General features: G+C 55.5%; 2 protein-coding genes and 1 long non-coding RNA gene across 8 annotated transcripts in view; 2 read left to right on the top strand and 1 right to left on the bottom strand.

Moving 5' to 3' along the window:
• Positions 1-18,910, top strand: part of LOC118903394 (cadherin EGF LAG seven-pass G-type receptor 3) — a 39,270-nt gene extending 20,360 nt beyond the window's left edge. For 2 of the 6 annotated variants that reach the window (XM_036868432.1, XM_036868431.1), the window contains 5 exons: positions 74-189; positions 493-651; positions 1,198-1,398; positions 2,192-3,080; positions 4,730-5,666. In XM_036868432.1, the coding sequence (XP_036724327.1) occupies positions 74-189; positions 493-651; positions 1,198-1,398; positions 2,192-3,080; positions 4,730-4,757 (1,393 nt within the window). In that variant the 3' untranslated portion in view covers positions 4,758-5,666. Of the gene's footprint in view, positions 1-73; positions 190-492; positions 652-1,197; positions 1,399-2,191; positions 3,081-4,729; positions 5,667-6,679; positions 7,613-9,470; positions 9,630-9,711; positions 9,852-10,094; positions 10,206-10,753; positions 10,918-11,114; positions 11,280-11,358; positions 11,512-11,827; positions 11,911-11,994; positions 12,143-12,414; positions 12,529-12,698; positions 12,777-13,109; positions 13,206-13,296; positions 13,404-13,569; positions 13,640-14,616; positions 14,710-14,794; positions 14,900-15,221; positions 15,315-16,123; positions 16,304-16,510; positions 16,566-16,820; positions 16,958-17,178; positions 17,438-17,669 lie in introns of those variants that run through there. The other 4 variants (XM_036868437.1, XM_036868435.1, XM_036868436.1 and 1 more) reach the window with 4 other exon arrangements.
• LOC118903395 lies at positions 7,788-8,833 on the bottom strand. The gene is made up of 3 exons (XR_005021808.1): positions 8,756-8,833; positions 8,177-8,265; positions 7,788-8,065 (listed from the first exon to the last, which is right to left on the bottom strand). It is a non-coding gene; the product is annotated as an uncharacterized LOC118903395 (long non-coding RNA).
• Positions 18,911-19,815: 905 nt separating the features above from the next.
• TMEM89 (transmembrane protein 89) lies at positions 19,816-20,830 on the top strand. The gene is made up of 2 exons (XM_036870430.1): positions 19,816-20,245; positions 20,623-20,830. The coding sequence occupies exons 1-2, from the start codon at positions 19,952-19,954 to the stop codon at positions 20,806-20,808; spliced, it is 480 nt and encodes a 159-aa protein (XP_036726325.1). The 5' UTR covers positions 19,816-19,951; the 3' UTR covers positions 20,809-20,830.
• The last annotated feature ends 4,792 nt before the right edge of the window (positions 20,831-25,622 follow it).

Below are 25,622 nucleotides of genomic sequence, written 5' to 3'. Positions count from 1 at the left end.
TACTCACGGGCACACCTGCCTCCAAAGCACCCCATCACATCCCTCTTTGATGGGGGGGCTCCTGCATTTCCAGGGACAATGTCCTGGTTCGACATGGCTCGGCTGCCGACCACACTGACCACGGCCTCCAGGCCCACGCTGGCCCCACTGACCTGGACGTGGCCATGTTCCATCGAGATGCTGGTGGAGGTGGGAGCCTGGCCCAGGGAGGAGGGAGGTAGAGGGTCTCTCCCCCATTCCTCATTCTTTTGCCCCAAATTGGGAGCAGCAGCTGACTATGCTGGGGTGAGCTCCCCCGAGGTCACGGCCCCAGGAAGCATCTACCCGCCCAGGCCTGGTTCTCCTGGCAAGTCCCAGCCCTTCTGTCACTACCCCTACTCCAAGCTCTCTCCCCAAGGCCCCAGCCCCCTTGCCATAGCCTTCCTCAAGACCCCCAAGTCCCTCACCTCTCCTGGCCACCACTGTGTCTTCCTCCTGATCTCCCAACTCCAGGCGCAGACTCTGACTCTGACAGTGACCTGTCCTTGGAGGAGGAGAGAAGTCTGTCCATCCCATCCTCAGAAAGTGAGGACAATGGCCGGACGCGGGGGCGTTTCCAGCGTCCACTCCGCCGGGCAGCCCAGAGTGAGAGGCTCCTTACACACCCCAAAGGTGATGGGGCCCTCTGACCCCATGGGCGACCAAGAGATACCCCATATTCCATTTGGTGTGACTCAGAAAGCCTGCTATCCCCTGAAGATTCCTGGGACCGACTTATTGGGAACCTGGGGTCATCACTGGGCCCCCACATACCTCTCCCCATCCAGCCTCCCAGCAGAGTTCTGCTGGCTAGAGACCCAGGAGCGGCCCAGGCAACAGAAGAACAAGGTCAGGGATGTTACAGGGTGACATGTCATCTCTCCAGCCCCTCCTCTTCCCTGAGGGCTGTGGTTCAGCCTGGTCTTCCTGACCCCTCAGCCGTCAGGTTCCCCCACCTCCAGGCTCTATCCACCTCCAGTCAAGAGTAGGGGGAGCTTATCAGTATCTCCCTCACTGGATGATTCCATTGATCTCTGAGAGACACTCTCCTATTCCTACCTCTGCTCCATGAGAAAGACCCAGATTTCAGGAGTCATTAGGGTTAGGGGGCCACTGAGTCTGGTTCACAGGGGTTGTGAGTCACTGGGGTGACTCCTATTATCTGCCCTGGCTCCACAGATGTGGATGGCAATGATCTCTTGTCCTACTGGCCAGCCCTGGGGGAATGTGAGGCTGCTCCCTGTGCTCTGCAGACCTGGGGCTCTGAAAGGCGCTTGGGACTGGACACCAGCAAGGACGCAGCCAACAACAACCAGCCGGACCTGGCCCTGACCAGTGGAGATGAAACCTCCTTGGGTCGGGCCCAGCGCCAGAGAAAAGGTATGGATCCCTGACTTTGGCCTGTGCCTCAAGGACCCTGGGGACTGCCCATGCCCTGAGCCAGGGGATTTCATCCTGCTAATCCCAATAGCCTCACAGGGATCCTGAGAGCTTCTCTCGCTCTGTTATGGGGGTTTCTGTTCCTCTACGCTGCTTCACAGTCCCAGGGGACTGCCTCATCCTGACCTGAGAATTGCCTGCCCCGCATACCCTGGCCTGCACCACGGAGACCCCAGAGGCCACTCCTGCCTCAACCCAGGGGATTCCTCCCCCTCCCCCAACCCCAGTCTGCTTTGCAGGGACCATAGGGGCTGCTCTGCCCCAGATCTCAGAACTTTTGCTCTAACCTGGAAGGTTTCTGCCGCCTTATCCTGCTTTACAGGGGCCCCAAGGGGTTGTCCCTGTCCCAACTCAAGGGGTTTCTCCCTTCACCCCTGCATCACAGGGACCCCAGGGACTGCTCTTGCCCCAACCCTGGGGATTCCTGCCTCTTTGACCCTGGCCTGCATTACCAGGACCTGCAGGCTGCCCCTCCTCTGACCTTGGGGAGAGGTTTGCCCCTACCCCTGCGCCACGGGGACCGCCTCTGTCCTGACCCCAGGGATTACTGCCTCACTCTTACCCCTATCCCGCAGCCTCTCTGGGATTCCCAGGAACGGCCTCTGTACCCCCTCCCCAGAGGGTTTCTGCCCCCAACCCTGTGTCACAGGGATTCCAGAGGCTGCTGCATCCCTAGACCCAGGGAGTTCCTGGCCCCCATACACACACTGTCCCCCGTTTGTTCCTCCCACAGGCATCCTGAAGAACCGATTGCAGTACCCGCTGGTGCCACAGACCCGGGGCACCCCTGAATTGTCCTGGTGCCGTGCAGCCACCTTGGGCCACCGTGCTGTACCAGCTGCCTCCTATGGTCGCATCTATGCCGGAGGGGGCACTGGCAGCCTTTCGCAGCCAGCCAGCCGCTACTCCTCCCGAGAACAGCTGGACTTGCTCCTCAGGCGGCAGCTGAGCCGTGAACGACTGGAGGAGGCCCCTGCCCCTGTTTTGCGTCCCCTGAGTCGGCCAGGTTCCCAGGAACGCCTGGATGCCGTGCCAGGCCGCCTGGAGCCCAGGGATCGGGGCAGCACCCTACCACGGAGGCAGCCACCCAGGGACTACCCTGGTGCCGTGGCTGGCCGCTTTGGGTCACGCGATGCTGTGGACCTAGGGGCGCCCTGCGAGTGGTTGAGCACGTTGCCCCCGCCCCATGGTGCCCGGGACCTTGACCCACAGCCCCCACCTCTGCCCCTGTCTCCCCAGCGGCAACTCTCAAGGGACCCCCTCTTGCCATCCCGGCCCCTGGACTCTCTGTCCAGGAGCTCGAACTCAGGGGAGCGGCTGGACCACGTGCCTAGCCGGCACCCCTCGCGAGAAGGCCTTGGGCCACCCCCGCAGCTGCTCAGAGTTAGGGGAGACCCAGCCAGTGGCCCTAGCCACGGCCCCTCCACAGAACAGCTGGACATTCTCTCCTCCATCCTCGCCTCCTTCAACTCCTCAGCTCTCTCCTCCGCCGTGCAGTCCTCAAGCACACCCTCGGGCCCTCATACTACCGCCACACTTTCTGCCACAGCCTCTGCGCTTGGGCCCTCCACGCCACGCTCTGCCACATCCCACAGCATCTCGGAGCTGTCACCCGACTCAGAGTAAGCAGGGTCTGGCCACCTGCTCAGACCCCCATCAGTTTAGGGCAACCTCCCATGCACCGTGCCCTGTATTCTGCCACAGAATGGGGTGGGGTTTGGCAGAGAGCCTGGGCTACCCCAGGCACTGCGCAGCCAGGGCGCCACAGCCTGAGGGCAGAAATCTGGCAGCGAATGGGGTGATTAGCAAGAACTTGCTGGCTGTATGACTTGGGCCTGTGCCTCCTGCACTAAGGAGGAGAGTGAGGTGCCTTCCAAAGGGCTTGAGCTAGTGGAGGGGGGAAGGCAGGAGCCAAGGCCTAGAAGCGGGAGGTAGCCTGGTATGTGGAAGGGGCAGGGAGGTGAGGAGGCTTTGCTTGGGAGGCTTTGCTTAGGGTGTAGTATGGGATAAGGAGGGACCAGAAGTAGTGCCAGGATGTAGGTGCCTTACATGCCAGGCTGAAGAACTTACTTTGAGAGTAAATCATTCATTCACCTACTCCTTCAGTCAATGTTAAGTTCCTCCTGCCTGTGGGCACTGTGGGGTAGGACACACAGGAATTGAGTTGGGACCTGGTGCATCTCAGAGTAGGGGATGGCAGACATACCTGGGAAGCAGCTGGGTACAGGAGTCAGAGACGGAGTGGGGAGGAACCAGGAATTACCAGGTCTTGGAAGCCAAAAGCAGAGTTGAGTTTTAAGAAGGAGGAACAGCTAGGTCAGGCTCTGTGGAGGTCTGTAGGGTGAGAGAAGGCTTTCTGTAGGTGGAGGGAAGGAGACCCTGGGATTGGGGCAGGAGACCAACAAAAAACCTGAGCAGAGATGGGGGAGAAGACAGGAAGGAGAGAGGGGCAGGAGATTTTGGGGCCTGGTACCCAGGGCTCTGGAAGGATGCTGAGGTGGGGATGAGAGGGAGCTGTGAGCACCACCTGGGTCCTCCTGCAGCCTAGCCTTAGGGTCCGACTGTTGGGGGAGGGCTGGGGTAACTGAGCAGTGGTTCAGGCTCTGGACTCACACTTGACCTCTCTGAGCTTCAGTTTCCTCATCTGCAAAGTATGTCTATGGTAGCAAACTCTTTGAGGTGTGGAGGTTTGTTTTTTTTTTTTTTTTTTTTTTTTGGCTGTGTTGGGTCTTCGTTTCTCTGCGAGGGTTTTCTCTAGTTGTGGCAAGCGGGGGCCACTCTTCATCGCGGTGCACGGGCCTCTCACTATCGCGGCCTCTCTTGTTGCGGAGCACAGGCTCCAGACGCGCAGGCTCAGTAGTTGTGGCTCATGGGCCTAGTTGCTCCGCGGCATGTGGGATCTTCCCAGACCAGGGCTCGAACCCGTGTCCCCTGCATTGGCAGGCAGATTCTCAACCACTGCACCACCAGGGAAGCCCCGTGTGGAGATTTTTGAGACAAAATCTGTCAGGTGCTTAACAGAGTCTGTACATAGTAGGTGCTCACTAAGTGCTTAGAGGAAAGACATAGGTGGCCAGCCAAGGGGCCTTGCTGGTGAGTCTGGGGGTCCAGAATGGGTGAAGGGCTCTGAGAACCCCAGAATGGGCATAAGCACGCTAGGGACTGAGAGGCGAAGGTGATGGGGGAGGTGGCCCAGGTCCGGTTTGGTGCGGGAGTCCAGAGGCACCTGACTCTCAGCAACCACCTTCGATCTCCACATTCATCTCTGCAGAGTTCCCAGAAGTGAGGGTCACTCCTGAGGGGCAGACGTGCAGATGAGGACCAGCCGAGGGCGGTGGAGGATTTGGGCTAACAGAAGAGACTCCAGGAGTTGGGGGCTGACCCCATGGCAGCCTCCTATACCCCCGCCCCCCAGCTCTCTCTGTTGCTGCAGTGCTGGCTGCCCATGCCCGTCTGTGAGCATGTGAGCAAGCGTGTAACAGGTGCACGGAATGAGGGAGCTGAAGGGAGGACTTTTATACGTTTTGTACCTTTGTAACCAGAGAAATATGCTTATGTTATTTTTCACCTTTTCTGTCTCCCGGGGTTCTGAGGCTGGGCTGGGAGGGGGAGGGGGACAGAGGGAAAGAGGTGCAGAGTTTTGCCCCATTTGGATCCCTGGCAATTTAATTGTTCTTTCCTCTCATCTTACTGGGGTGGATTCAGACAGGAGGGGTAAATGCTCCCCCTGCCCCATTCCCCGGTTGATCTGAATATTGTCAGGGCCCAAAGTGCAGAATTAGTCTTTGCTTTTTCTTGGATGTCCCACAGGCCAAACTTTTGGGACTGGGGGTTGGTCTTGGAAACAGGGGTCCTCTGACCTCCTCACAGGGGCTCGCTCATGCCGCCCCTCCCCGTGGATGTGTGTGTTTATTATGTGGAGTCCCTGCCACTTACTGCCTTATGACCCAGGACTGATGCTGTGGAGCGTTGGTGGAGCAGCAGATGTCATGTTTACAGATCAAGGCTTCCCTTTCTCCCGTGGGGAGGGGCTCAGGCCTCTATTCAGACATTCCTGCAGAGGGTGGATGGAGGGGTCACAGCCCCTGCCCCTGCTGTGAACAAAAGTTGTCTGTGGTGCCATTTAATTCCCTGACACTGCCCCCTGCTAGAATTTATTCTGAAGGCTGGGGTAGGAGGGGGAGCAAGGGGAGCAAAAACAAGGGAATTAAACACTCAGAATGTAGGTGCCACTGCCTCCCATGTTTACAGGAGCCTCCCTGGCCCTAGGCACCCGGGCTGCAGGAAGTGACTCTTCCATCCCTCCTTTATTCCCTTGTAAAGGGAAAAATGACTGTTAGGACCCTGTTCACAAACTCTCACTTTTATTACTTTGTCTGATGTCCAGAACTGGGGACTTTTAAATTTTGTTACTTTGTTTACAGGTCAAGACTTAAAACATTCTTCAACTTTGTTTACAATTTAAAACTTTGAACTTTTACACTTTGTTTACAGTTGAGAATGTTTTTTTCCCTTCGTTTACAAGTGAAAGGTAGAGAAAGTGGGAGAGGGGCTTGGAGGACCCACCTGTGAGGACCCTGAGCCTGGCCATCTTGAGGGGTTTCTAACCCCTAGCCCTCCCAGGCCAAAGGTCAGCCCTGAGTCCCCTGCTGAACAGCAGGCCCAGAAGGCCTCGAGAGTAGGCATCCTCTTCCCACTGGGAACAGTGGCCATGCAGGGTTGTGGAGGGTCCCTGAAGACACCCACCTCCTTCATGCATACTCTTGGGAGGCAGTTTCCAAGGAGATTAAAAGTTCTACTTTACTGACTGGTGCCAAATCCCGCCAGCCAGGACCCCAGCTCTCCTTACCCAGAGTGACCCCAGCCCTTGAAGAGTTGAGGGGCCTGCTGTGGGGAGAGGGGGCTGTCCTTGCTATGTCCTAGGTTCTGTAGATGCCCCTCTCTGAGGGTCCCACTCCCCACCCCAGCCCAGTGGCTCCTTTTCCTGTCTGTGTAAATTGTTCCGTGAAGCCGCGCTCTGTTTTGGGAATAAACTTCTATAGAAAATGGTTATTGCCTCATTCTGTTTGGGGGTGGGGGGTAGGAGGGTGGCTATGAATGACTCAGGCTGGGCTGACCTTTGGGAGAAATCTGAGCGCTGCCCCCTCCCCCCTCCCCAAGAATATTCGGCTATTTTTATCTCATTTCATTGGAGATTTGGAGCAGGTTTCTTTCTCTTTCATCCTGAATTCTGTCCCTTCGCCTTGAGGTTGGGCCTGAAGTATGAGCACAGGTGCTGAGAGTAAGGCCTGGTCAAGGCAGCAACATGATGGCTTCCTCAGTCCGCAGGGCCTGCAGCCCTGACCTGGCATTTGCCCTGGCCTTCAAACCGACCCTAGGAACTGCCCTCAGCCCGTTGACAGCACTGACCCCCGGCCAGCCTCTCAGACATGGAGCTGCCAGGACACCGCGTTCCTCAAGAACTCAGGCAGAACGGGCCTGTTGCCGGGCCAGTGTTATGTGCGGGGGAGGGGAACCTCGCAGCCTTTAAGGTCTGCGTGCCCAGCGTTGAAGGGAGGCCTTTGAGCCCCTTCGGTCTCAGAGACATGCCAGGTCTCAGGGGGAAGGCCTGAGTGAGGGTGGCGCCCTCAACTGGAGGCATGAGAGGCCCCATGGACCCGGATACCCCACGGAGAGATAAGGCTCTGGTCACCAACCGCAACCCTAGACATCCTGCTCCGCGTCCCGCGGGGACCCTCCGCAAGAAGCCGGGACCTGGTGGTATCGGCCCCACCCTACTCAGGGACCTGGGGCCGCGGCTACGGCCAGGCCAGCTCGGGTCCTTAGTCCCACTTCTGCGATAACAACCGGCTCAGGGAGGAGAGCTAGGCGGGCCACGAGGGGGAGCACAAGCCAAGGCCCAGGGGGAGGAAGGGGTTAAATCTCCCTCCTCAGGGTTCGCGGCGCCGGGAGACCGCCCCTTAGGCTCCGCCCCAGCACGCTGACTGGCCCAAGCCTTCCCCGTCCTGCCCAGGGATTGGCCCCTGGGAGCGCGCCTCAGGCTTCGCCCCCGTCCCGGCCCCGCCTTTCGGGCCGCTGCGGCCTCTCGCTCGAGCTGTGGAGACTACCGCCTCTCGGTTTGCCCATCCGCCATGGGGCTGTCGGAAGCGCCGGGGTGAGTGCAGGGCGCGGCCCCGGTTCCCAGTGTTCGAGTCCGCGAGGCGCGGGCCACCCCTTGGCCCCCGAGCAGGCGCCCGGCTTGGGTTAGCTCGGAAAGGGTACCGCCGAGTCCGGAGCAGGCATTTCCCGCCTGCCGCGCCTTGGTTTACCGCTTTGTCGATTTTCTGCAGGCGACTGCCCAACCGTAGCGAGGGATGGGGCGGGAGCCGGCGCGACCCCAGCCCCTGCGGGCTGTGCGGAAAGCCGCTCGAGCGCCGTCCGAGGGCTAGCCGGGGGCCGCCTCCCGGCGGCTGTGTGCGGAGGAGCCCCGGCCCAGGAGGTGCGCCGGTACGGCGCGTTTGGGCCCGGGACGTGGCTGCAAGAGTGTCCGTAGCTGGGGCCTGGGTCCACCCAGGGATGCAACTGGTCCGGGATTGTGCGCTCCGGCCCTTCTGGCCGCTGGGCCCTCCTAGAGGGAGGGGTCAAGGATCTAAGCCCCTCCCTCCAAGCACGGGTTCGACGGGGGGGAGGGGGAGGGGTGGCGGGAGTGGGAGCCCTTGAAAGACCTCGAGTGACTCACAGAGGAGGGGCCACGGGGCTCGAAGATCTCTGTGAGCCGGCAATGCCAAGAGTCTCTGAGGATCGTCCTCGCACCCATTCCACTGCATCCTCCAACGGGGACATCCAGGTTAGGGGCCCTTTCCAGGTGAGCTCCTGCCCCTCGGGTGGGAACCTCACCGTAGGTCAGAGCTTCTCACAGATCAGAACTTTCCTGACAGGTGAAGCCTTTCCCAGCAGGGGAGAGCTTCCCTCCAGGTAAGATTCCCCCCTCTGAGATCCATTCCCAGGTGAGAGTTTTCTCCCATTACAGGTGGGAACCTCCCCCAGGTCAGAGCTTCCCTTAGGTGAGAATACCCTCCAGATCAGAACTTTACTGGCAGGTGAAACCTTTCCCTGCTAGTGAAAGCTTTCCCCCAGGTAAGCGCTCCCCCTCCAAGAGCTCCTATTCCCAAGTGAGAACTGTTTTTGAGACAGCTTCCCCCAGGTAAGAACTGCCCCCCTTCCCCCCCCAGATCTCCTATTCCCAAGTGAGATCGTTTCCCTTAATCAGGTGGTAGCCACTGGGCAGATCAGAGATTCACCTCAGGACAGAACTTACCTAGCTGGTGAAAACTTTCCTGTCAGGTGAGAGCTTCTCCTTAGGCGAGTTCCTCCCGGAGATCTATTCCCAGGTGAGATTGTCCCCCCTTGAAATGGGGACTTCTCTTTCCAGGGGGAAAACTCTCCCTCCCGGTGAGAGCCATCCCCTGGCTTTCCCAGATTAGGCCTGAGCTTGTCCAGGTCTACAACCTGGACCCTGTGGCTGGAGGCCCGGGGGCAATCTTAGCCCCAACACTTTCCTTCTCGTAGAGGCTTCTCATGTGAAGAGAGACTTGCCTGGTTTGCTGGATTCCTTCCTTGCGTGTGCTCTCAGACAGCATGCGCTGGGCTCGTGGGGCAGCTGGATAAGGACTCGGACTGGACTGGGATTGGCTGGAGAAGAGTTGGGGCTGGGAGGAGGGGGCTGGGAGGGACAGTCAGCCTGGAACCTAGATTGGTGAACACTCAGGGCTGGACTGAAGTGTGGCTTGTGTTCATCCTGCTGCCTCTTTGTGGGGGACTTTGGCCCAGCAAGAGTCTTCCACCAGCCAAAGTTCAGGTACTGCCCCTGCCTGGGCCTGGGCATAGGGCCTGCAGGAGCCAGCTGGGGGGTGGGACCTACCTAGATCTTGGGATCTAGAAAAGTCAGGTGGGCGGCTCTGTGGTCCCAGGTGGAGGTCTAGGGGAGGTTGGGCCAGGAGTGCCCTCACTGTGTCTCTGGCCTCACCACCCAGACAGAGGGACACACAGGCACTGCTGTCCACAACGCAGGCAATGGAGCTGAGGAGGCGAGATTACCATGTGGAGCGGCCACTGCTGAACCAAGAACAGCTGGAGGAGCTGGGGAGCCGGAGCTCAGCAACTGGGACCCTCCAGTGGCGAACCTGGTTTCGGTGAGGCTGAGGTGGGGGGTACTGGGGGCACTGGCAGGACTCAGGTAGCCCCTGTCTGTGATACCTACCCTTGTGTCCCCAGGTGCTCCCATGCTCGGGCCCAAGCCCTTCTGCTCCAGTACTTCCCAGTTTTGGCCTGGCTACCCCAGTATCCTGTGCGTGACTGGCTTCTGGGTGACTTGTTGTCTGGCCTGAGTGTGGCCATTATGCAGCTACCACAGGGTGAGCCACCCTTGACCTCGAGACTGTCCCCTCAACCCTTGGATGGTGACCCCGACCCTTCAAGGCCCTGGCCTGTAGTAATCTGTGAACCACTGCCTGCCCCCGCCTCCCCCCACCCCTCTGCCAAAAGCCAGAAGCATGACCCCTGCCCCTGCAACTATGGCGCATGACCCAGGGCTGGGATTTCCTCATCCTTTCAAGACCCTGGCCTCCAAGTCTACATTGCTACCATTCCACCTCCAGGCCTGGCCTATGCCCTCCTGGCTGGACTGCCCCCCGTGTTTGGCCTCTACAGCTCCTTCTATCCTGTCTTTATCTATTTCCTGTTCGGCACTTCCCGGCACATCTCCGTGGGTGAGTGGAGCCAGGAGGATGCCCACATTCCCCACGGAGGACAGGGTGAGGGAGGGCTGAGCAGGGCAAGGAAACGCAGGGAAGAGGGAGGGAGGCATTGATGCCAGGCCAGTGGGAGACTGGCCCAAGAGTTATTCCAGGCAGGACTGGGCCTTTGACCGTGGAGACAGATTCAGATTACCTAGAGGCCCTGGCCCAGGAGGATATGGGTGGGTGAAGCAACTCAAGGGGCCCAGACTTGGCATAGACCTGAGAGCCTGAGGCAGGCCATGTCCCCTTCCCCATTCCACTTTTCACAGGGGGAGTGGTCCTGAGCCAGTGGACACAGGTGGGACAAGGTAGATGATACAGGGCCAACATTTCTAGCCACACTCAAGAGCCTTTGAACTTAGAGTTCATACCTGACTGCCAGCGCTGCCTCTATTTGCACAGCAAGTCTGAGAATATTGGTCTAGAACTGGGTGTCTCCTGGCCTCTCCCTTAAGACCAGGACTACAGGGCAGGGCAGTGCCCCCTCCCCTTCAGACCACCCTGATCTGCCCCCGCAGGCACCTTTGCTGTCATGTCCGTGATGGTGGGCAGTGTGACAGAATCACTGGCTCCAGATGAAGCCTTCCTGCAGGCCTCGAACTCCACTGTTGATGTGGCGGCCAGAGATGCTGCTCGGGTGCAGGTGGCCTCCACACTCAGTGTCCTTGTTGGCCTCTTCCAGGTGCGGAGCAGTCAGGAGTACAGGCCCCTGACTGCCAGACCCACCCCTCACCCCATCTGCCAGGTCCCCTGAGTGTCTGGCCATCACCATCTTCCTCCTCCTCATCACTCATCCCCCTCTGATCCCACCTGCCCTGGGCTCTGCCCTGGCCACCCCCAGGACCCTCTCCTCCCCTGACTGCCCTGTGCACCCCACAGGTGGGGCTGGGCCTGGTCCATTTTGGCTTCGTGGTCACCTATCTGTCAGAGCCTCTGGTCCGAGCCTATACCACAGCCGCGTCTGTGCAGGTCTTCGTCTCGCAGCTCAAGTATGTGTTTGGCCTCCATCTGAGCAGCCGCTCTGGGCCACTGTCCCTCATCTATGTGAGTGAGGGTGGGAGGAGGGAAGGGTGGGTGGGCCCAGGACCTTGAGTGCTGGCTGTGACCCCCCCCCTCCCCTCAGACAGTACTGGAGGTCTGCTGGAAGCTGCCCCAGACTGTGGTTGGCACCATGGTCACCGCAGTTGTGGCAGGGGTGGTGCTCGTGCTGGTGAAGCTGTTGAATGACAAGCTGCGGCGACAACTGCCCATGCCGCTCCCCGGGGAGCTGCTCACGGTTCGAATTCTGGTGGGGGGGAGGGGGGGCAGGGGGAAGGGCAAGTGAGGAGTCCCTGCTGTGTGGGCATCCCTCAGATAGTTAAAGACTAGTTGGCGTGGGCACTGAGGACTGGGGGGACCACAGCCGACAGCCCCTGACAGCATCTCCCTTTCCCCAAAATGGTGGTGTCCATCTCTTACCCTGTCGCTGACTTCTGCCCACCCCTCTGAAGGTTTCGCTTCAGGCCTCTCTCTTTACGCCCAAAGTGATTTCTCCATCCCCCTTAACGGTGGTGCCAGCACCTACCTCCCCTGACTCTGTCCTCTCCCCGCAGCTCATCGGGGCCACAGGCATCTCCTACGGCGTGGGACTGCAGCACAGATTTGGGGTGGATGTCGTGGGCAAAATCCCTGCAGGGTGAGCTCCGGCCCCTGTCAGGTCAGGGAGGGTTGGGTGGCCAGGGCCACAACGTTCCTTTGGCCTCACAGATGCCCCTCACAGGCTGGTGCCCCCAGTGGCCCCCAGCCCCCAGCTGTTCGCCAGGCTTGTGGGAAATGCCTTCGCCATCGCTGTGGTTGGGTTCGCCATTGCCATCTCGCTGGGGAAGATCTTCGCCCTGAGGCATGGCTACCGGGTGGACAGCAACCAGGTCTGGGGAATGGGATGTGAGACACGGAGGGGGCGGGTGTACAGAGACCCCAGGGCCTGGGGGGCTGGAGTATCAGGTGGGAGACAGGGAAACAGCAAACAGATGTGCTGGGGCCACATGGGGGACTGAGGGTGGGAGAGCAGGACACATGGGACAGTGGCCAAGTCTTTGGGGGCTACTGAGTGGGGATGGAGGTTGGGGATGCGTAGGCCTGGACACAGTGACCACGCACTGCTAGTGATGTGTCCTCACACCTGCACTACCCCCATCAGGAGCTGGTGGCACTTGGCCTCAGTAACCTCATCGGGGGCATCTTTCAGTGCTTCCCTGTGAGCTGCTCTATGTCTCGGAGCCTGGTACAGGAGAGCACCGGGGGCAACACACAGGTGGGCTGCAGGTGTGGGCTTGGGTGTGCATCTGCACGCACACGGCTTTGCCTGGGTGGTCCTACCCCCTGCTCTCCTCCCTCCCCCCTTCTCCCCCTTTCCCCCTGCTCTCGCCTCCTTCTCCCCTACACTCCCGCCCACCCATCTGCCCGCTCACTCCCACTGTACAGGTGGCTGGAGCCATCTCCTCCCTCTTCATCCTCATTATCATCGTCAAACTTGGAGAACTCTTCCAAGACCTGCCCAAGGTGAGCCGCCATCCCGCACCCAGCCAGGCTTGAGGGCCTTGGCCAGGCCAGGGACTCAGATCAGTCAGTCAGGGCCTGGGTGAGGGGGAGGGATACAGGGTCATGCCCTGTTTTTCAAGCTTGAGATCTCTGGGTTGAGATTTGGAGTCGACAGTCAGGGGTAAGAATCTTTGAGAGTCAGACCCAAGTTGTTAGGTCCGGGGGCAGGAGGTGGCTAGTGTCATTCGGGGTCATACCCAGGTGCTTGAGGACAGTCTGGCTCATGCCGGCTGGTCAGGGTTGTCAGCATCCCGCACCCCTCAGTAGCTCCTGGTGACCCTCCCCCTCCCTCAGGCAGTCCTGGCTGCTGCCATCATTGTGAACCTGAAGGGCATGTTGATGCAGTTCACCGACATACGCTCCCTCTGGAAGGCAAATCGAGTGGATCTGGTGAGAGGCCTGGGAGCCCAGGGGTGGGGTCAGGGCCTTCAGCCCCAGTGACCCTTCTAGACCCTGTTGACTACTACCCTTCTGTTTTTAGCTCATCTGGCTGGTGACCTTTGTGGCCACCATCCTGCTAAACCTGGACCTTGGCCTGGCAGTTGCGGTAGTCTTCTCCCTGCTGCTCGTGGTGGTCCGCACACAGCTGTGAGTCACCCCTTTGGTTCCCCCCTCATTCCAGCTGGTGAGGGAGTGAGGTCCACGCTGGTTTCCCCCAGCTTTCCCACATCTTGGGGGGTGACCCAAGGCTCCTTAGAACCCCCTCATTGCCCCCTCTCCTAATGCCCCCCTCTTCTCACACTCTCTTTCACAGGCCCCACTACTCTGTCCTGGGGCAGGTGCCAGACACAGATATTTACAGAGACGTGGCAGAGTACTCAGAAGTGAGTGGCAGGGGCTAAGCCAGAGGATGGCGTGGATGGGGTGGGACAGAGGCAGACTGGGCCATCCCTTATCAGGTCCTTGCGTACTTGGCAAGGACACGGGGGTGGGGCGCTAAGGGTGCTTTGGTCCTTGGAATTTTGAGGGAGGAATTTGGGTCTCTGACCCCCATACTCAGAGTAGGGGCCTTAGGGCCTGGGGGAGGAGTCTGTCTTAGAGGCCGCAGTACAAGCCCCATCCTGCAGAGTAGCCCTAGGTCAGGAATGTAGAGGGGCAGGATCTGGGGCACGAGGATGTAGGGGAGGCTGTTTGCTGACCTCATCAGTGGGGTTACTGAATCTCCGTCCTTTACCTCCTGAGAAGTCTCACGTCAAGCCCTGGGAACAAAGGTGGGGGCTCTGGAATAAAACAAGCTCATTTTCCCTGATGGAGCCTTGAAGGCTGAGCATAGTATGATGAGGCAGAGTGAGGGAAGGACATGAGGGGAGAAGCTCAGCTGGATGGAAAGGGAGGTAGGGGGTGGCGCAGGGACATCGTTCAGGCCCAGAGGCTGAGCAGAGACCTGGAGTGTCCTGAGCGGGGTGGGAGCCGGGGAAGGCTTGGCTGGGCTGGCAGCTGAGGAGGGTCTCTCTGTCCACATACAGAAAACAGACCCCAGTGCTGGGGTTGGAGACCCAAGTGGAAGCTAAGAGCCATTGAAACCTGGCCTGGGTATTGGCAGAAGGACAGGGGAGATGGGGTGGGAGAGGTTCAGGATGCCCTGGAGGAAGAAGCAGCAGCTCTGACAGGCCCAGCTGAGGGGTCAGGATGACCCCACCAGCTCCTGGGAGGGCACGGGCCGCAGGCCGGGCCTCTGTTGGCTGGGAAGCAGAGGGTTGGTGATGGCAGGTACTGGGGTACACAGGGGAGGAAAGAAAGAGAACAAGATGCAGCTAGGAGAGACGAGGGCTCAGCCACCCACAACCTGACCCATCCCCAGGCCAGGGAGGTCCCCGGCGTGAAGGTCTTCCGCTCCTCGGCCACCATGTACTTTGCCAACGCTGAGCTCTACAGTGACACGCTGAAGCAGAGGGTGAGGCCTGGGGTCCACAGCGGGAGGGGCAGAGAGTCTCTCAGCTCCCCAGTGTCCACATCCCCTGCCCTGCCCTTTGCTCTAGTGCGGTGTGAACGTGGACCACCTCATCTCCCAGAAGAAGAAACTGCTCAGGAAGCGGGAGCTAAAGCTGAAGCGACTTCACAAAGAGAATAAGCTCCCGAAACAGGCAGGGGCCCTTCTGACCCCACCCGTCCTTTCTCCCAGCCTCCTGGCTTCTCACCCTCATTCTTCACCCCTCCTCCTCTCTCCCTGATGCCCCCAGCGACCCTGCAGGTCAGGGTTCTGGGGGCAGTTTTGTTTTTCTCCCGCCTCCTAAGCCAATGATGGCGTGAACCATCACAGACCTCTTCCCAAAGTAGGTCAAAACCCCACAGCCTTCAGCCTGGCTGCCCTGGTCCCAAGCTTCAGCTCCTGGTCCACCTGCCTGGCCTGGTTGTCATATGACAGCTGGGACACCTCTTTCCTGGTCCCCCTCTTTCCTGGCCTAGGCTGCCGCCTCCAAGGGCACTTCCATTTCCATCAATGTCAACACCAGTGTCACAGACATTGAGAGCAACGATGTGGAGGGCTCCAAGGCCAAGGTGAGGCTGGAGGTGGGAGAGCGGCCAACCATGAGCTGCAGGGATGAGAGTGCCCATGTGTGGAGTGGAGTGATGGATCAGATGCTCTGCAGGGAGATCTCCAGTGATATGCCATAGAATTCTGCTTGTGGCGCTCTGATCTGTAATCTGAGGCCTAGCCAAAGACCTTGAATTTGTGAATTCTACAAGACCCTGCAGTCTGTGTTCATGGGCAGAGGGAAGGGATTGGGCATGTGGGAAAAATCTGGGATCAAAGGGGACACGAATCTCAATTAGAGGCTCAGGCAGGACTTCCCTGGCAGGCCAGTGGTTAAGACTCTACGCTCCCAGTGCAGGGGCCATGGGTTCCATCCCTGGTCAGGGAAGTTCCACATGCCGTGCAGCGCCCCCCTCCCCCAAAAAAAGACTCAGGCAGGGTGCCAGGATATCTGTGTGTGCGCGTGTGTCCATGTGTCTCTTCTGGTTTGTCCCCATCCTCAGTCAGTCACTCTGGCTGACTGAGGATGGGGCGTGGTCTCTGATGCCCTTCCTTCTTAAGTGTCCCTGTTAAGTATGGGCCCAGGAGGTAACAGAGCAGTAGATGCATATCTGTGTGTGCTCCCGGAGTCTGGGCACCCTCTCCTGTGTGTCCCCATGTGTCCCTCCTGTCTTTACATACAGGCTCCCTGTCTCCATATCCTCATGTGTCCACTGCATGTCCCATATATGTGGCCGTTTACACGTCTGATCCTGTGTGTCTCTGCACGTCTATGTATGTTCCCTGCCTTTACCCCCCGTGGGCGGCCCTTGCAGTGTGTCTGGTTTCCCAGCAGGTGAGCGCAGGGACTGAGCTAGAGGATACAGCAGCCAGGGGTCAAGAAGATGCCAAGGCCCCAGACATGTCCTCACTGAAGACCCTGGGCCTGCCTCAGCCAGATTTCCACAGCCTCATCCTGGACCTGAGCTCCCTTTCCTTCGTGGACACTGTGTGTCTCAAGAGCCTGAAGAATGTAAGGGGCTGGGGGCACCCCTAAGAAGGGCCTTGGGGGAGGACAAGGCCCTTCAACCCTGACCCCATAACTAACTCCAAGAGCCCTCTGAGCCTAACCCCCAACCCTCTGAGCTCCCCCTCTGAACTCCCTCCCCACAAGCCTGCCCAAGTCCCCCCTCGGAGCCCCTGAGCCTCCCTCTGAGTCTGGCCCCCTTTTCTGCCACAGATTTTCCGTGACTTCCGGGAGATCGATGTGGAGGTGTACATGGCCGCCTGCCACTGTGCGTGCGGTGCAGACAGCAAGAGCGGTCCGGGGAGGGGGTGGGGATTCTGGCCAAGGAATCTGCCAGGCAGCACAAGGAAAAAGTCTTTATCTGAAACTGGAGGTCAGAGGTGTCCTGGGAGGGAGGGGTCAAGGGTCAAGAGTTGGGGTTTAGCTATAAGCCTCAGGGGTGGTGGTCAGGATGACATTCCGCCAGTGCCTGGAGGTTCCTGGGGGTTCTGCGGGTCAGGGGAGACCAACTCCTTGCCTACAGCTCCCGTGGTCACGCAGCTTGAGGTGGGACACTTCTTCGATGCATCTATCACCAAGCAGCATCTCTTTGCCTCTGTTCACGATGCTGTCATCTTTGCACTCCAACACCCGAGGTCCAGCCCTGTCAACCCTGTTTTGGTGAGCTGACCTCTGTTGCTGAGCTCTTTTTGTTTATCTACTGCTTGTCCCATCCTGACCCCATTTCCAGGAAGTCCACCCTTCCTCGATGGCTCCGATTAGGTCTGCCCCCAGTGGATCCACTGCCTTCCCCTCCTGCCTTTAGAGGAAGCTGCTCCCGGGGGAGGGGGTAGTATGTCCTTCAGAAACTGACAGGAGCCTCTCCTCCTCTCCCTGCCCAGGTTACCAAACTCTGACCGTGCTGCCACCCTGCCTGAGACTGCCCACCTCTGGAGGTTGCGACAGGGTACCCGTGAGGACCCCCTACCCCTGGGCTGCCTCCAGATGTCACCCAGGAGTCCCCTCCGTACGCACGCACATAACTCAGGGATGGAGGTCCTGGGACTCCAAGTTCAGTGCTCTAGGCCTGGGATAAGGCACTGGCCGAGTTGGAGGAGCATGCATGTTTTTAGCCTCAGGAATAAAGATTTGTTTGCCCAATGCCAGGCTCTGCTGTGGCTTGGTGGGGGCTTGGCAGGGGCAAGGGTATAATCCACAGCCCTGGCTCCTGACCCTTCTTATGCCCCAAAGTGGGAATTGGGGTCGGAAGTTGGGGGGAAAGTTCGGGGAGGGCAGGGTCAGGAAGGGGGAGTGTGGAGCAGGAGGGAGAGCTGCGGGGCTAGGCCCAGGATGGGGGCGTCCCAGGTCCAAGTTCCTCCCCAGCCACGCGCAGCCCTTGGCACCTGTGTCCTCGGCTGTAAAATGGTTGGAATCAGAGCTGCTTCTCAGGAATGACCTGTTCTCAGGGACCCCTGATAAGGTGCAGAGCAGGCCTGGCGCTACTGGGCAGCCCCTGGAGGGTGTGGTGTGAACACCTGAGCAACCAGCCGAGGAAGCACAGGGTATTCACAGGTGTTGCCAGTCTGCATTGAGAAGTAAGAATATGGGAATTCCCTGACAGTCTAGTGGTTAGGACTCAATGCTTTCACTGTCAAGGGTGAGGGTTCGATCGATCCCTGGTTGGGGAACTAAGATCCCACAGGCAGCATGGTGCAGCCAAAAGAAAAGAAAAGAAAGGAAAGAATGTGCATGATTGATTTACCTGGGAAAAATGCTTATTTGTATAATTAGATCACCTGGGCTTTGCAGGTCACCGTCAGCCAAGAACCACGTGTTGATTTCTGCCATAAAACACCAACATCTGGGCATGTGGCCCAGTGGGCAGCAATGGGCCTTCAGGCCAGCTGATACTGAGTGACTGGGGGCCAGGGTGGGGGGGATCGAACCTTTCTGGGCCTCAGTATCCTCATCAGGAGAGCAGAAATGGTAATAGTACCCACTTCACGGGTTCCTCAATGAGTATTAAATGAGTAAATGCCACAAACAGCTTGCAACAGTGCTGGGCTCACGTCACCTGCCAAAACAAGTGAGCCTGCCGTTCGCAGGTCCCGACCAGGCCCTGGGCTCTGTGCTGGACCAGTGGACAGAGGCTGCCCTGCCCTGCAAGTCACAGAGGCACCCCTTGCCTGGCTGTTTCTATCCTGGCCTGTGTTAGTGCCCTGCTCTGTGTTCACAAATCATCTGTCCTTTCCCCACCCCCAAAGCCCTGCCCAGGAAGTCAGGGCCCTTTGTCACACTGCCTCCAGGCACCAGGAACAGCGCCGGGCACAAGGAAGTGCTTGGTAAATACTGGTTAAGTGAACCTATGTACTGGAGTGGAAGGTAAACCTCAAACATGAACTTGCAGATACAGGCAGACCTTGTTTTATTGCACTTCGCCGATACTGTGTTTTTTACAAGTTGAAAGTTTATGGCAACCCTGAGTCAATCAAGTCTTTTGGTGCCATTTTTCCAGCATCATTTGCTCACCGCATGTCACTGTCACATTGTGGTAATTCTCAAAGTATTTCAAACTTTTTCATTATTATTATATTTGTTAGGAGGATCTGTGATCAGTGATCTTTGATGTTACTACTGTGACTCGCTGAAGGCTCAGATGATGGTTAGCAATTTTTAGCAATAAAGTGTTTTTTTAAATTAAGGTATGTACTTTTTTTTAGACATAATGCTATTGCATGCTTAATAGACTACAGTGTAGTGTAAACATAACTTTTATATGCACCGGGAAACTGAAAAATTTGTGCAACTCGCTTTATTGTGGTGGTCTAGAACCGAAGCACAGTATCTCCAAGGTATACCTGTACTTGGAAATGCTTTGAAGAAAATGAAACAGGGTCAGGAATTCCCTGGCAGTCCAGTGGTTAAGACTCTGCGCTTCCATTGCAGGGCGCACGGGTTCAATCCCTGGTTGGGGAACTAAGATCCCACATGCCACAATGCGGCCAAATAAATAAATAAAACAGGGTCACGTGAAAGAGAAGGGACTGTGTTACCCAGGATGGTCATGGGAGGGAGACTCAGGGAGCAGGTGACACTTGAGCTGAAATCCAGCCGTGAGAGTTCTCTTTCTAGGACAGTGCTCCTAGTGTAGGGAACAGCAGGTGTGTTCAAGGAACACCAGGGAGGCCTACAAGAGGCAGGAGGGGAGACCAGAGCACTGAGCACCTCATAGGCCAGGGTGAGCCTTCAGGCTTTATTCAGAGAGTGTGCGCCCACATTTCTGAGTGCTCACTCTGCTGCGACGTGGACCATGGGGCTGAGTCTGGGCATAGGGGAGCAGGGAGCAGCTCTGTGTGCTTAGCTTGGTTGGCCTGTGGTTGGTGCTGCCACTGGTGGAGAGCAGCATTAGGAGCTGTGGGTGTTAGAATTTTAGGGTTTGTATGTTAGGTGAGGAGGAAGGAGAGGGGGAAGGAGGCATTCTTTCATTCCTGGGCCCCAAGCCTGCCCTCCTCCCCGGCCCTGGAATCCCGCCCCCCGCCCCATATTTTCTGGCCAGGCCGCCCCTCCTGAGAGCCGTGGGCCCAGCTGGAACCTACTGCCTCACCTGCCCCTGGGGGAGGAGTGTTTGTCCGTTGCCAGGCGCCCAGGTTCCGGCCCCTAGTACTTGCAGCAGCCATGCTGCACGCACAGTCCTTCCTGCCATGGCTGCTTCTGCTAGCGATGCCTGTCCGCACCCACACCTGGTCACGGCCCCTGTGGTACCAGGTGGGGCTGGACTTACAGCCCTGGGGGTGCCAGCCAAACAGCCTGGAGGGTTGCAAGGGCAGCCTGGGCTGTCCTGGCCATTGGATGGGCCTGGGGGTGAACCGCATCTACCCAGTGGCTGGGGTCACCGTCGCCACTACCATGATGCTGATGCTCAGCCGTGCGGTGATGCAACGGCGGCGCTCACAGGCCACTAAGAGTGAGGTGAGCGTGGCACTGCTCTGTCCCCACAGCCTCCTACCTCTGTTCATACCCAATGAGCTCATAATTCTCTACCCATCCTCCCACTCATGTCTTGTGGGCCTCCTGCTGCCCCTCCCCCTGCCCCTCCCCCATCACTCACACCCCAGGGTCCCTACATCTGTCCACACCCAACAGTCCCTGGCCATTTCCCATGGGTAGTACCCTGCCCCATCCTCCCTCTTTATTATCCCTATTCCTCATCCAGCCTCCATGGGCCCCATGACCATACTAGGCCACAACAGACCCTCCACGATCCTCCATCACCCTAAGTCCCCCTTCCCACCACACCTCTGGCCCGTTCCTCTGTTCTCACTCCTGCCTCTTGGTCCTATCCTCAGCATCCGCAGGTGACGGCTAACCCCTGTGCACCCTGGAAACGACGGGCCCCGATCTCAGACCGTGCCCTACTCCTTGGGGTCCTGCACATGCTGGATGCCCTCCTGGTCCATATTGAGGGCCATCTGCAGCGTCTAGCCACCCAGCAGCGAACCCAAATAAAGGAGACTCCTGCCCAGAGCGGGTGACCCAACATACTGCTCTCTTTGCCTGGTGGCCTGTTGGGGCGGGGATGGCCTGAGGCTCTGGGCCAGGCTCAGGCCTGTGTGTCTTACTCTCTCCAGGCCTGTCTGGACCCTGTGCCCCTTTTCTACTTTTAGAGCCAGCACACCCATCGAGGCCTCGGTGCCCATTGATGGCTGGGCAGGTGGGCCCCAGGCTGGCTCACACTGCTCCATTGCCCACACCAACTGACCCCTCCTCTCTAGGGATCCCACTCATAAATACAACTGCTCTTCTGGGGCTCCTCAGGGGCCCCCAGTGTGTTGGGAGAAGACTTGGCCATCAGGGCAGATGTGGGTGGTCCAGAGAGGGCAGCCCAGAGGTGACCACCTGGCTGAGTCAGCTAGGGCTCCTGGTTGAGCCTGCGGGGCCTGAGCTGGGGCTGGGGGTAGAGGGAGGGCCCTGGCTGCCTTCATCTTTGTGACATCTCAAACATGCTCTGGCACCTAAGTGGCCCTTGCTCTGAAGCTCCTGGAAGTGGGATGAGGGCTGAACCTCCCCAAAGGGGCCCTCACCTGCTTCCTCCCTTCCTTCTACCATAGGCATCAGGATCTGCTGATGAACAGAACAGGCTCCTCCCTCACCCACTCACAAATAGGGGAGGGTAGAGGTGGTGATGAAGCAGACTCAAAAACTCAATTCCTCTGCAGAGAGTTGTGCTGAGCCAGTTGGAGTAGGGCTGGTGTGGGCTGACTGCTGGGACCTGAAGGGTGAGTGGGGTGATGAGAGGACGGGGAGAGTGCTCCAGTCAGAAGGATAAGCACATACAAGGGCCAGGTGGGGAAAGAGACCTTGACCTGTTCCACGAACTATAAGATGGTCAGGATTTCAGGGGAAAGAAGGAATTCTGGAGCACAGGAGAGGGCAGGCTGGGAAGGGACAGGAGTTGGTGTCTCCTAGGGAGGCTGTGGTAGGCAGGATAATGGCCCTCAAGATGTCCTTGGAATCTGTGAATATTTTACAGTACATGGCAAAGAGGATTCTGCAGATGGAATTAAGTTAAAGACATTAAAATGGGAAGATTATTCTGGATTATTTTGGTGGGCCAAGTGTAATTGCATGAGCTCTTAAAAGTGGAAGAGGAGGGCAGGAGAGTTGGTCGGATTCAAAGTGTGAGAGGTACTAATCCTCTGCTGCTGGCTTTGAAGGTGGTGGAAGAGATCTTCCACCACCCAAAGGTCCAAGGAATTCAGATGGCCTCTAGAAGCTGGGAATGACCCTTGGGTGATAGCCAGCAAGAAAACAGAAACCTCAGTCCTTCAACCACTATGATCTAACTTCTGCCAATAACCTGAATGACCAAGGACACATTCTCTCCTAGAGTGTCCAGAAAGGAACACAGCCCTGCTAATGCCTTGATTTTAGCCCAATGACATCCATGTTGGATTTTGGGCCTACAGAACTGTGAGATCATAAATTTGTTTTGTTCTAAGCCATTAAGTCTGTGGTGATTTGTTATGGCAGCAATAGAAAACTACTAAATATTGGTATCAAGAGTGAGAGGTACTGCTGTAACAAATCCTAAAAATGTGGAAATGACTTTGGAATTGGGCAGTGAGCAAAGGCTGGAAGAATGTCAGGGAGCATAATAGAAAAAGCCAAAACTACCTTCAGACAACTGTTAGCAGAAATTTGGACATTAAGAATGCTGCTATTGAGGGCTCAGAAGAAAATTAGGAACATGTTATTGGAAACCAGGAGTAAAAGGAATCTTTGTTAAATAGTTGTGGGAAGCTTAGTGAAATCATAACCCGTATTTGGATGGAAAGCAGAACTTGTAAATGATGAACTGTAATATTTAGCAGAAAAAATTTCCAAGTGAAGTGCTGAAGGTGCCACCTGATTTCTTCTTGCTGAAAAACATAGCTGAAAGAAATTTAAAAGACCTAAATAAATAGAAAGACATTCCATGTTCTCTGATTGGAGGACTTAATACTGTTAAAATGGCAATACTACCCAAAGTGTTCTACAGATTCAGTGTAATCCCAGTGAAAATCCCAATGGTGTTTTATAAGAGAAATAGAAAAACCCATCCTAAAATTTATATGGAATCTCAAGGGACCCTGAATAGCCAAAACGATCTTGGAAAAGAAGAACAAAGTTGGAGGACTCAAACTTTCTGATTTCCAAAATGTACTACAAAGGTACTGTAATCAAAACAGTGTGGTGCTGGCATAAGAATAGACATATAGACCAATGAAATAGAATAGAAAGCCCAGAAATACACCTTCACATATATATTCGGTTGATTTTCAACAAGAGTGCAAAGACCATTTAATGGGGAAAAGATAGTCTTTTCAAAAAATGGTGCTGAGAAAACTGAATATCCACATGCAAAAGAATGAAGTTGGACCCTTACCTTACATCATATACAAAATTAAGTAAAAAGGATCAAAGATTTAAATTTAAAAGTTAAAACTATAAAACTTTTAGAAGAAAACATAGATGGAAATCTTCATAATCTTGGAGAAGGCAATGATTTCTTAAGTATGACATTAAAAGAACAGGTAACAAAAGAAAAAATAGATAAATTGGACTTCATCAAAATAAAAAATTTGCGCATCAAAGAACATTATTAAGAGAGTAAAAAGACAGCTCACAAAATGGGAGAAAATATTTGCAAATCATATATCTAAGGAGGAACTAATATCCAGAATACCTAAAGAATTCCTACAACTCAACAACAAAAAACAAACAAATTCAAAAATGGGCAAAGGACTTGAATAGACATTGTCTAAAGAAGATATACAAATGGCCAATAACCACATGAAAAGATGCTTAACATCACTAGTCATTATGGAAATACAAATCAAAACCACGAGATATCATGTCACCCCCATTAGGATGGCTATTGGAGAATAACAAATATTGGTGAGAATGTAGAGAAATTAGAACACTTTTGCATTGCTGGCAGGAATGTAAAATGGTACAGCCACTACAGAAAACTGCTTGGTGGTTGCTCAAAAAGCTAAAAATATAATTACCATATGATCCAGCAATTCCCCTCCTAGGTAAATAACAAAATAATTGAAAGCAGCATCTCAAACAGATGCTTGTATGCCAGTGAGTGTTCATTGTAGCATTATTCACAATAGCCAAAAGGTAGAAACAGCCCATGTCCACCAACAGATAAATAAACATCATGCTAAGTGAAATAAACCAATGATAAAAGGACAATGTTGAAAGATAAACTGAGGCATGTTTAAAAATTTTAAGAGTTTATTTGAGCAAAAATTGATTCAAATCAGGCACATCCAATCTAGCAGGCAGAAAAGAGCTCCAAGGTGCTGAACAAAAATGAAAGATTTTGATAGGCAAAAGGGAGTGGGAACAAGGATACTATAGCAGGCAAAAAAAGCAGGTTGGTTATTGCAAAGTTACTTTCCTTTAGGGGATGTCATAGTATAACAGGCAGATGACCTGATCAAATAGTGTTTATCAGGAGATTCCTGATTGACTGGCTTAAGATTCCATTTCTGGGAGAGCCCAACTAAAACTAAGACTTGGTTTGGTGGCCTGGGGCTTAGCATAAGCGACTCTATTTTGGGCCTGTTATCTTTTTAACAACAAAACTCTATGATCCCAGTTATATGAGGTACCTAGAACAGTCAAGTTCATAGAGACAAAAAGTAGAATAGAGGTTGTCAGAGATTTGAGGAAGGGGGAAATGGCGAGTTATTGCTTAATGGATATAGAATTTCTGTTTGGGATGAGGAAAAAGTTTTGAAAGCAGACTAGATAGTGATAATGGTTGCACAACTTTTTTTTTTTTTTTTTTGGCTGCACTATGCGGCTTGCGGGATCTTAGTTCCCTGGCCAGGGATCGAACCCGGGCCCCAGCAGTGAAAGTGCTGAGTCCTAACCACTGGACTGCCAGGGAATTCCCTGCACAACATTTTGAATGTAATTAATACCACCGAACTGTATAATGTTAAGATGTAATAATGGTTAAGGTGCTAAATGTTATGTATATGTTAGCACAATTTAAAAACTAAAATTAAAATAAAAGAAAAAGAAAAAATCTAGAAGAATAAACTGAAGTGTATATCAAATATTGAGTGAGGAGAGTAAGGTGAGTGCCAGAGCCCTCTCAGGCAGCCCGCATGGACCTGCTTTTACAGTTTTGAGACTCTCTGGGGGGAATAAAGGGAGTCTCAGAGATGGATAGAGAAATGAGGCCTGGTCAAGAATTGTTACAAAATTCAGTTTGCAAATTAGGGGGAAAAAGGGTATTTTGGTCTCACCTCACCCCATAGGCCAAGTAAATTCCAGAAGATCAATGAGTCATCAAAGACTCTTGCCAAATCATTGCAATGACCACTGCTTGTACTTGACCTTTTAGCAGCATTTCCTTTTTGACCAATCTCTTGAAACATATCCTTCCCTGGGCGTCTACCACATCACACTTCCTGGTTGTCTCATTGTCCTTCCCTTCTCACCCCAGGGTAGCAGTGGCGGGGCGGGGTGGGGGGGGGGGAAGGTGGGGGTAGGTAACTGGATTAGAAATTATTGGATTTGCTAAAAGATTGGGTGTGGATTTTGAGAGAGAAGAGTCAAGGATGACTCCTAGATTTTTAGCCTGAGCAACTTGGTTAATGGAAGTGTCATTTACTGAGATGAAGGCAATTATGGGGGGAACAGGTTTGGGAGGGAAAGTAAAGAGTTCAAGTTTAGCATTTTTTTTTTCCGGCTGCGCTGCATGGCATGCAGGATCTTAGTTCCCCAACCAGGGATCAAACCCGCGCCCCCTGCAGTGGAAGTGCGGAGTCCAAACCACTGG

Source organism: Balaenoptera musculus, chromosome 11 (genome assembly GCF_009873245.2).
Source record: "Balaenoptera musculus isolate JJ_BM4_2016_0621 chromosome 11, mBalMus1.pri.v3, whole genome shotgun sequence".
Classification (NCBI taxonomy): domain Eukaryota; kingdom Metazoa; phylum Chordata; class Mammalia; order Artiodactyla; family Balaenopteridae; genus Balaenoptera; species Balaenoptera musculus.
Note: the sequence above shows the minus strand (reverse complement) of the source record. Positions and strands in the feature narration are given on the sequence as shown.

What these genes read in the sequence shown, in the direction of transcription:
- TMEM89 (XM_036870430.1), top strand. Translation starts at nt 19,952, where the DNA reads ATGCTGCACGCACAGTCCTTCCTGCCATGGCTGCTTCTGCTAGCGATG. An exon ending in CACAGGCCACTAAGAGTGAG is followed by an intron (nt 20,246 to 20,622) that starts GTGAGCGTGGCA and finishes TCCTATCCTCAG; the next exon opens with CATCCGCAGGTGACGGCTAA.